Source organism: Engraulis encrasicolus, chromosome 8, assembly GCF_034702125.1.
Source record: "Engraulis encrasicolus isolate BLACKSEA-1 chromosome 8, IST_EnEncr_1.0, whole genome shotgun sequence".
Lineage (NCBI taxonomy): Eukaryota > Metazoa > Chordata > Actinopteri > Clupeiformes > Engraulidae > Engraulis > Engraulis encrasicolus.
In genome coordinates, this window is record NC_085864.1 from 25,225,443 (window position 1) to 25,235,569 (window position 10,127).

The 10,127-nt window shown below is 43.9% G+C and overlaps 1 protein-coding gene across 1 annotated transcript; it reads left to right on the top strand.

Annotated features, from left to right (window-relative positions):
- Positions 1-901: 901 nt before the first annotated feature.
- On the top strand, positions 902-6,278 carry LOC134454341 (extracellular calcium-sensing receptor). Its single transcript, XM_063205297.1, has 8 exons — positions 902-972; positions 1,286-1,574; positions 2,196-2,282; positions 2,516-2,978; positions 3,388-3,659; positions 4,011-4,235; positions 5,063-5,186; positions 5,380-6,278. The coding sequence occupies exons 1-8, from the start codon at positions 917-919 to the stop codon at positions 6,276-6,278; spliced, it is 2,415 nt and encodes an 804-aa protein (XP_063061367.1). The 5' UTR covers positions 902-916.
- Positions 6,279-10,127: the final 3,849 nt, after the last annotated feature.

A 10,127-nucleotide genomic window follows, 5' to 3' on the forward strand; every position in this document is an offset into this window, starting at 1 on the left:
GCTATGCAGCTAATTTGAGGCCTATCCAAACTGACTAAGTGTTCGAAATAGAACATAAAATTTTAGGGCAGTCATGGGATGTCATGGGTGTTAGGGTGTCAGACTTGAAGCCCAAAGGTTGCCGGTTTAACTCCCGACCGGCCAGGTGGTGAGGGGGGTGATCAACCAGTGCTCTCCCCCATCCTCCTCCATGACAGAGCATGTTACCGTACCCTGAGCATGGTACCATCCCGCCGCACTGCTCCCTAGGGGCTCCATTGAGGGCTGCCCCCTTGCACGGGTGAGGCATAAATGCAATTTTTTGTGTGCAGTGGTCACTTGTGTGCTGTGACGTGCTGTGTCACAATGACAATGGGAATTGAAATTTCCCAATGGTTTTCATTAAAACCTGGACTATTGATTTCAGGGCCATAAAAAACAGTTTTGGGTACTGCACTCAGTTCATTGAAGTCGGTGTATGATCACATTTCAACTATGTTGACTCATATCAACCAACAAAGACCTATATATTTTATGTACATTAATTAATTCCTAAAGATATCCTATAGATCAATCATTTAGATATTGGTAAAGCATATTAGTGAACACCACTGTTTCAAAGTGAGTGGTTTTACAATTACGTCATTTTGTCCAATAAAATAATTCAGTCGGTGAACTGCTGCATTGGCAGCCATGTTGGTTTTAGGCCTATAAAACAGCGCCTCGGTCAGCCACCCCCCGTCAGTGAGGGCAACTGACGCGTTGTCAGAGGATGTCTCTACATCTCCTCCTCCATTCCTGTCTATACATTCTCTCTATCGCTCTCTCTCCTGCCTCGGCTTCAGCCACACCATGTGCTCTGCAGAATCATTTCGAGGCAGGTTTCAAAGCCGAGGGAAATTTCATTATCGGAGGCATCTTCCCTTTACACTACAACATGGAGATGCCAGACATAAACTGCACCTACAAACCTGCACCAGTGCAGTGTAATGGGTGAGAAAAAAGGATGAATTGATTGCCTCTACAGGAATGCATCTCAGTTTTACACAGCGTCATCTGTGCATGTATTGTGTTGTCTTTCATTGATGTATACAGGACAAAAGGACCGGCTCCATCATTGAAAAGTTGTCATTTTTTTTTATTTCTGTGCACAAAAGAGACTCAGAATTTGAAATACCTGTATATTCTGTATATAGTTGTATGCATTTATAAATATTTGTGTGTATCTGCATATACTGTATATATTTTATACTGTATATAGCCTACTTTATTGTACAGTATACGCTTTATGTATATCATGATGCAGGTTTGACCCTCGTGCCTTCCGCTGGGCCCTAACCATGAGGCTGGCTGTGGAGGAGATCAACAGGAGTAATGACTTGTTACCAAACCACACTCTGGGCTATAAGATCTTTGACTCCTGTGCTTACCCGTTAACGGGCCAGCGGGCTGCCCTGGCCATACTAAATGGACCCGGTGAGGCCGGCAGTCCGCTCTGCTCGGGCGCTGGTCCCCTGTTAGCTGTTATAGGAGAGTCCGGTTCTGCTCAGTCCATAGTAGTGTCCAGGATTCTCCAACCTTTCAGAATACCAATGGTAAAACTGTGCCTATGTGTTTGTCTATGTGAAAATGTAAAAAAAAACATGTCCGGTTTATACAATACATCAAACAATGAAAAGAGTAATGAATCATTCCATGTAAGACTACTGTATGTAGAATGTGTTAGGGCTGTGCAACATATCGTATTAATATTGTGATATCAATATTGCTATAAAACAATATCAAATTTCATAATATCGATTTCCAACAACATTTTTGTCATTTGTCTATACTGCCAAAAGGTAGGTTATACTAAGCGTAATGCATTCCCCTCCACTTGAGCCATTGCGAGCACAAAGCAGATTTGCTACCCAATGCTCATGAAGAACACCACTGTGTGTTTCTCTATGGCCCTCCACTCCAACTGCTGAAGGGAGGGAAGATTGTGAATTGTTTCGCACAATTAATTTGTCTTTAAAAGGAATATCGTCTAAAAATATTGTGATATCAATATTGACTGAAATAATCGTGATATTGATTTTACTCATAATCGAGCAGCCCTAGAATGTGTGTAATTGTGCCATACTGTATTTGTATAGTAGTAGTGCTATGACTGAAAGTAGCAAATGCACAATAACAGAAGCTTGAGACTATGTCAAATTGCCAATTCTTTTCAGATCAGCTATTTCTCCTCGTGCGCCTGTCTGGGCGACAGGAAGGAGTTCCCCACCTTCTTCCGGGTCATCCCCAGCGACGACTACCAGGTACTCATCCAGGCTAAGAGCGCACAGGATGAAATGTCTGTATAGATTTTAATTCTTTTATATTGTACTTTTTTGTGTGTGTTTTTTGTTGTTGTTGTTGTTTGTTCTGTGTGGGGCTCCTGTCTGATTGTACTGGTCTGTCCTGATATGTGTTTTTATGTGTCCTTCTGTATGATGTGACTGTGGACCAAGAGTCCGGCAAATAAACTGAATTGAATTGAATTGAATACCAGGTCAAGGCCATCGCCCAGCTCCTGCAGCACTTCAACTGGACGTGGGTGGGAGTGGTGCGCGGCGACCACGAGTACGGCCGCTTCGCCCTGCTGGGCCTCCTGAAGGAGCTGGAGGGCACAGGCGTGTGCGTGGCCTACCAGGAGATGATCCCCCTCCTGTACAACAGCGAGCGCGCGCTGGAGATCATCCGCGTGATGAACTCCTCCTCCGCCCGGGTGGTGGTGGTCTTCTCGGCCGAGGGCGAGCTCACGCCCTTCCTGAAGGACTACATGGCGCTCAACGTGACGGGCATCCAGTGGATCGCCAGCGAGGCCTGGGTGACCTCCTCCGTCTTCACGGGGAGCGAGTACTACCCCTATCTGGGGGGCACGATCGGGTTTGGCATACGGCAAGGCCAGATCCCGGCGCTCAGCGGTTACCTCGACACGGTGGACCCTTGGCAGTACCCCACCAATCAGCTAGGTTGGTTTTACCTAGCATTAAAACAAAGTGTGGTGACGCAGCCGTCAGTTTCTACGCCTCAAGGCTCTGGAATCAGCTTCCTGAGGATGTTAAAAGTGCCCCATCTGTTCATTGTTTTAAAACCAAACTCAAAACTAAGCTGTTTTCAGATGCCTTCTTTTAGATGTTTTGTTTTAGCTATTTTTCTGTTATTCTTTTACCTTCCTGTTTTATTCCTGCCTTTTTTTTATCTTGTTTTTATCTGCCTTGTCTTCTTTTACAGCACGCCTTGTGCGGCTATTGTTATTATGCTTTTTGTCTTCTCTCATTTTTGAATGGTTTTTATCTTGTTCCAAAGCACATTGAATTGCTTCCATGTATGAAATGCGCTTTAGAATTAAATTGCCTTGCCTTGCCTTGCCTTGCCTAGTACACGAGCTGTGGGAGACGCTGTATGGCTGCTCTGCCGACAGCAGAGACGATGGCGGTGGGGGTCTGTTTCCCGTCTGCACAGGGCAGGAGACTCTGAACGAGCAGCACTCGGCCTACATGAACACCTCCAGTCCCCGCATCTCCTACAACGTGTACAAAGGTGTATACGCCGTGGCTCACTCTCTGCACAACCTTATGCTCTGTGAAAAAGGACGGGGCCCGTTTACAAACTCCTCGTGTGCTGACCTGGACAACATTTATCCATGGCAGGTATACATGACTGTAACAGCTACCCACAATGCAAAAATACATTTCAAGAAAGGCTGTCTTGTTTTGGGGAACTTAGTCTATCTTATTTGTAATTCATGAATTATGTCAAGAATTACTGCCAGAAAAAAACACAACACGTTACATACGATTTTAATATAATTTTGAGCATTTTCGCCTCATTTTAAAATGGGCATTGTTTGTGTTGATGAAATGGTAATTCATGCTATTCATTTCTATTTTTTCAAGATTCTACCACCTGTTCTCTGGTAAATCTTGTGTGTGTGTGTGCGTGTGTGTGTGTGCGTGTGTGTGTGTGTGTGCGTGTGTGTGTATGATTTTAATGTATATAAGCTCCAGCACTACCTCCAAGAGGTCTCCTTCACCATAGCAGGAGAGGTGGTGAACTTTGACGACAAAGGGGACTCGATTCCATCCTACGACCTGATTAACTGGCAGAGAGGCCACGGGGGCAATATCGAGTTCATTAATGTGGGCCTATTTGACGGGGCCCAGGAGGCCGGGAAAGAGCTGCTCATTGAGGACAATATGATCACCTGGGTTGGTCACCGGAGCCAGGCAAGCTGCTCACAGTGTGTTTGTGAATACATGAGGTGCCATCTGTTGAAGTTCTTTAGGGTGCGGTGGAGGTGAGTGAAATAATAATACAAAAAAAAAAACATTACTGAAATCGAAAAGTGAAAGCCCACCTGGGAAACTCTCATTGCCATTGTGACACAGCACTCCACAGCGCACAAGTGCACACTGCACACAACGAAATTGCATTCATGCCTCACCAGTGCAAGGGGGCAGCCTCGAATGGGATGTGGCACAGTGTGCTTGCTAACACACCGGTACCATATTCAGCTTGGGCTTCAATTGCACTTGGGGTTCAAGTCCGTGCCTGAGACATGTCCCAATCCTACATGTACAGTGTCTCTCCCCCACATTTCTTGTCTTCATCCCCACTCTCCTGTCCCAATAAAGGCGGCTTAAATATCCCAAAGCAAATAATAAATAAAAAAGACTCATTCCCTGCAAAACAAATCCAGGTGGCCCTGCCATGGCCTAATTGTAGGGCACTGGGTTACTACGCCGGCCACCCAGGTTCGATTCCGGGCCCGGGTCATTTGCCGATCCTCCCTCCATCTCTCTCTCCGACTCACTTCCTGTCGCCTGTCATACTGTCCTATCGAAATAAAGGCAAAAATGCCCCTAAAAAATATATATATATATTTTTTTTTAAAAAATTCAGGTGACTGAGCAAGCATATAATCTAAAAATCACAAAAAGTACATTTTTACCTTTCAACAGAACTACCAGTGCAGGGTATTACTGCATTGAAAGATCACCGTATGTACTGTACTGCATGATTCTCTCTCTGTCTCTCTACTGTGTAACAACAGGTGCTGGTGTCTGTGTGCAGCGACAGCTGTCCCCCAGGATTCCGGAAGGCTGTCCGTGCTGGGGAGCCTATTTGCTGCTTTGACTGTGTACCATGTGACAGCGGCAAAATTAGCAATGAGACAGGTGAGGCCTACAAATGAATAAACTCTATTAGAATTCTATTTTAATTAATATTATAGTAATTATTATTCACTTAAGAGATAAACAAAAGCTATATGTATGGTCATCTCTTAAGATTGTTTAAAGTCCACATTTACAAACCATGAGTGTTATTTCAAATGTATACGTAATACCGTTTTATGTTTCTTTCTCAAAGATTCAATAGACTGCATGGCCTGCCCTGAAGACTTCTGGTCCAATATTGGAGGAACACACTGCATACCCAAAGAGATTGAGTTTCTATCCCATGATGCAATGGGAATAACTCTGACAGTGATCGCCGTTGTTGGGGCCTGTCTGACCATTTCTGTCCTAGCAGTGTTCCTCTACCACAGAAGCACGCCCGTAGTCAGGGTCAACAACTCTGAGCTGAGCTTCTTCATCCTGCTGTCCCTCACGCTGTGTTTCCTGTGTGCGCTGATCTTCATTGGCGAGCCCACAGCCTGGTCCTGCATGCTGCGCCACACCGCCTTCAGCATCACCTTCTCCCTCTGCATCTCCTGCATCCTGGGCAAGACCCTGGTGGTGCTGGCCGCCTTCACAGCCACGCGGCCCGGAAACAACATCATGAAGTGGCTGGGGCCCAAGCAGCAGAGGGTCATCATCTTCTCCTGCACCTTGGTCCAGGTCATCATCTGTGCGGCCTGGCTCATCTCGGCTCCCCCGTACCCCAACAGAAACACACAGTACCAGCGCTCCAAAATCATTCTGGAATGCAGCGTAGGATCTGACTTGGCCTTCTGGTGTGTTCTGGGATACATCGGACTGTTGGCTTGTCTGTGTTTTGTTTTGGCTTTTTTGGCCCGCAAACTGCCTGGGAATTTTAATGAGGCAAAGTACATTACTTTCAGTATGCTGATTTTCTGTGCAGTCTGGTTAGCTTTCATCCCAGCCTATGTTAGCTCACCAGGAAAGTTCACAGTTGCTGTAGAGATTTTTGCCATTTTAGCATCCAGTTTTGGCCTACTGCTGTGCTTATTTGCACCCAAATGTTACATTATTTTGATAAAACCAGAAAAGAATACAAAGAATCACTTAATGGGAAAAGAAAAGTAACCCAATGTAATTAGTTAATGCACCTAGAATCACATAAAATAAGCAGATGTCTATTTACTTAGTATTTACTTTTACAAAATAAAGTGTTTTACCACAGTCAACCATTGTGGGTTGTGCCTCTCCTACCATTAATCCACTGTACTTACTGCTAATACTGCCCTTTCCTGAAGTCCAGATATGCATATCGTTCCAGTCTCTTCCACCTTCTTGCATCACTGTGCTGCCCTGCAAAAAAACAATCCAGTCTTCAAACATCTCACCGCCATACACAAAACACTAAAAATAATGAATACAATGAATTCACAGTGGTTTGCAATCAAAGGATATCTCCCTACACTACAGTGACTGCCTCAAATGTGTTTTATCCACCTGAGCGCTGCATGGTAACCATGGTGTCCCAGAACACTCTCTGCAAACCAGCAAGTGGCCTCTATACTTGACCCTCAGTTGAAAAGCCCACTCCCTAGGTGAAGCAAATGGACACAGGTGACAATAGACATTAATGATTCACGTTAACCCCCTTTGCCCTTTGCCTTCATAACTAACCCTTGCTTCTGACTACTTCCTGCCATTCTCTTGCTTGGACGTAAGAAAATTCTCAGAGGAGATTGCAGGGCACAAACCGAGAAGGACAGTTTAGGTTTCTTAACTGAAGAATGTTATAACACAATCGCTCTGAATCATGGTCATACACGTATTGTACATCCACGCCCAGTATACCCACACCACAGGCCCATCTGAAATGCTTTAGCATCAATAAGACACAAGTCCACCATGCAATGCACAGGGATTAAAGTAAAAAAAAATCCTGAGCCTGAACTTTTTGGTGCGTCCACGCGACCCTATTCGATACACGGTGAAACGAGAATTTCATTGCTTTTTAAGCTTAGTATTTACACTTATGTTTGTCTTATTTATCTTATTCTGATGTGGGTGCCATGTCAGGGTCAAAATGCCTTTTGCAACTCAAATAGGGCCTACCAAGGAGACCAAAAGGGTGTAGCGATAATCATTATTACATAATTACATACTTATTATGCATAATATTGTAGTTACATAGGCCATTTCATCACAAAAGCATGAGAAAAGTATGTGTAGCAGAATATGACCAACAAAGATTGAAATACCATGACATGTTAGATACATAACAGGGGTAAAAGCATAATCTTTGGTTACTTAGGTCTAAGTGTTTAATCCTGCCTTTAAAAAAAAGAAAATGCAAATGCCTGGACATGGCTGAATAATAATGCAAAATACCTTTAGTTTTAACGAATTACAAATGCAAATCAACTTAATTCATTAATGTCATTTTGGTGGCTACTATGGACTAGATGTTGTCTGTGTCTGTAGATAGATGGGTTCTAGGTTTCTCAGCTGTACAGTCAGTCTGAATAGAGCCTTGGATAGAGCTAGCTCTAGGTCAGAATTGGTAGTGCCTGCCCTGTAATATTTTGGCTACTCTCCTATTGGGCTATTCTCAGAAAAAAGACTGCCTTGCTTCATCATCAAGCCCAAGTTGTTCTGTCCATCACCATATAGCAGTATTATTTTTAGCCTCCAATCAATGACTAGAATTTCACTGAAAACTAAAGCCCATTAACAGATTGTTAAAAGCCATCAACAAGCCATTATGTGACATATTATTTAACGATCTCACGATCATCATGAAAACGGCACCTTGAGATGTGAATGTAGACTAAAAACGTGCCAATGACAGGAATTATACACCCAACAACCAAACCTGTATTATACTACAGCTAGTGGGATGAAACTTGCTGCTGTCTGCATGCAGACTGCCATCTTGCTAGGCGCTATTTGAGTCACTTTTAAGTTGAACACAGCGCCAATGTCAATACTTTTGCATTGATTTTTCCATCGGAGATAATATCAGTTAATATGTAGGTGGTGTTTATTATAAGTAACCCGACTCCTCTTAGCTAAAACATTAGCATAAAAGTTCGGTAGTTAGCGCGCTAACAAAACTCAGCACGAGTGTGGCATCTGTAACATGCTGAAGTGAAACTAAGCTTTTTTGTTAAATTCTAACTAATAACAATTATTCTCTTACTGTTGGTGTTCTCACAAGTAGTTGTAGACTGAAGCACATCTTCCTACAACCTCTTCCAACAACCCCAGGAAGTAATCTGGTGATTGATTCATGAATCACGCTATCCAGCCATTATTTTGAATGGAACTACCGGTAGCATAATGCACAGGCAGTGGTTGACATTAGGAGATGAGACACAGATAAACGGTCCACTCGACCGCTCCACACTCCGGGAGATGCTGTGACAGCTCTGTGTTAAATGTTGGTTCTAAGTTGGGTTCAGAAATTATGAAAAGACACAGAGGGATCGAACCGTTCGTCTGTGGAAAAAACAGAACCTTGTGTGTTGTGGAGAGCTAATTATTAGCACTGAGCAGAGAAGCTCTATCAACACTGTATGCCACTGACTTGTATAGTATAACTGGACTGCGGATATATGTTTATAATAGAAGTCTGTGCTGTATGCTTATCGACATTCTGTAATATGTGACCGCGGCATTAGAACGGCGAGTCGGCGATTGCTCGTAGTTCTAGACCGCCGGCTCTGTGGTGGTCCGACTCGAGCGAGATACTGAAGTAGCACGCTTTCCTAAGACCTACCCCCTTCTTCTTCTGATTGGTTGACAATGTTAGTTTTAGTGAGCTCCTTTGCTACCATTGGCTGACAAACGCAGGAGGGATTACGGTTGTCTTTTTATTTATTTATTTACCGTCAATTTATTTCCGAGTATTTAAAAAACAAATTAACCCATGGGCAATCGCTACAAAATGCCGGAAATCCGGTATATGCCGGAGAACTTTAATCCCTGAATGCATGATGCATCAGGACTGGCTGGTACGCTTCTTTATACACCAGGCTGGCATAGTTTTGCAAAAAACAAACACTCAGGTTTTTAACATCCCTGAAGTTTAATTTTCCAGCCTTTATAACACACATACTGATGTCAACAGCAGAATGTAATACATTGTATCTGACATTTAATTTGGAATCTTAGTTTGGTCCTGTACAGACCGAAAGAGCATCAATGAGGCTTTACACTTTGTATATCTCGAAGAGCACCCAGTACCCAGAAGTCTCAGGGGTCAGGCCACCAGACCCTAGCCTGGCGACGCCATCCATGTACTCCACCCAAAGATTTTGGCTCCGCACATCGTCTGGCAAAAGCCTCGAGCTCGGTTCGCTCAGTGTTTCGCCAATCAGCAAACAGTTGAGAGTGGTGACGTAGAACTCACCCGCGAGCTCCGTTACTGATTCACACTTTCGTTTTGTTATTTGTATGCTTTTGCCAGACTGATTGACAGAGTCAACAGTCGTCTATTCGCCCAGGCTAACCAGACCCACTACGTAACATAACAACATTGCCATGACATTACAGAGATCCATAGTGCTGCGCTAAGGGGTTAATCTGTTACTTAAGGCTCGGAGTACTGTCCAAGCATTGTTGTTATGATGTAGTTAAGTAATTTCAGCAAATAGTGAATAGGCCCGCCGGTGACCCTATCTGCAGTAAGAGGCTACCTGTTTGGCAGCTAGGAGGACAGGGTGTAACAATGTTTTGCAAATGGCCAGGGCCATCAGCAGAAACGAGGGTCAACAGGGATATATCTGCTCTACAGCGTTGGGCGAAAGCACTTTCAGTACCATGGACAGAGGCAGTGAGAAATGTCAGACAGATCCTATCCACAAGCCTTTATCAGTGAAATAATATTCTAAGGCAGTGTTTCCGACTTGCTTTTTAATATTTATTGTACCATTTATTTACTGATTCTTGGGTCAGAGTTGGGCCACTAACTGTTGTGAA

What these genes read in the sequence shown, in the direction of transcription:
- LOC134454341 (XM_063205297.1), top strand. Translation starts at nt 917, where the DNA reads ATGGAGATGCCAGACATAAACTGCACCTACAAACCTGCACCAGTGCAG. An exon ending in TCCCCAGCGACGACTACCAG is followed by an intron (nt 2,283 to 2,515) that starts GTACTCATCCAG and finishes ATTGAATACCAG; the next exon opens with GTCAAGGCCATCGCCCAGCT. An exon ending in ACAACATTTATCCATGGCAG is followed by an intron (nt 3,660 to 4,010) that starts GTATACATGACT and finishes AATGTATATAAG; the next exon opens with CTCCAGCACTACCTCCAAGA.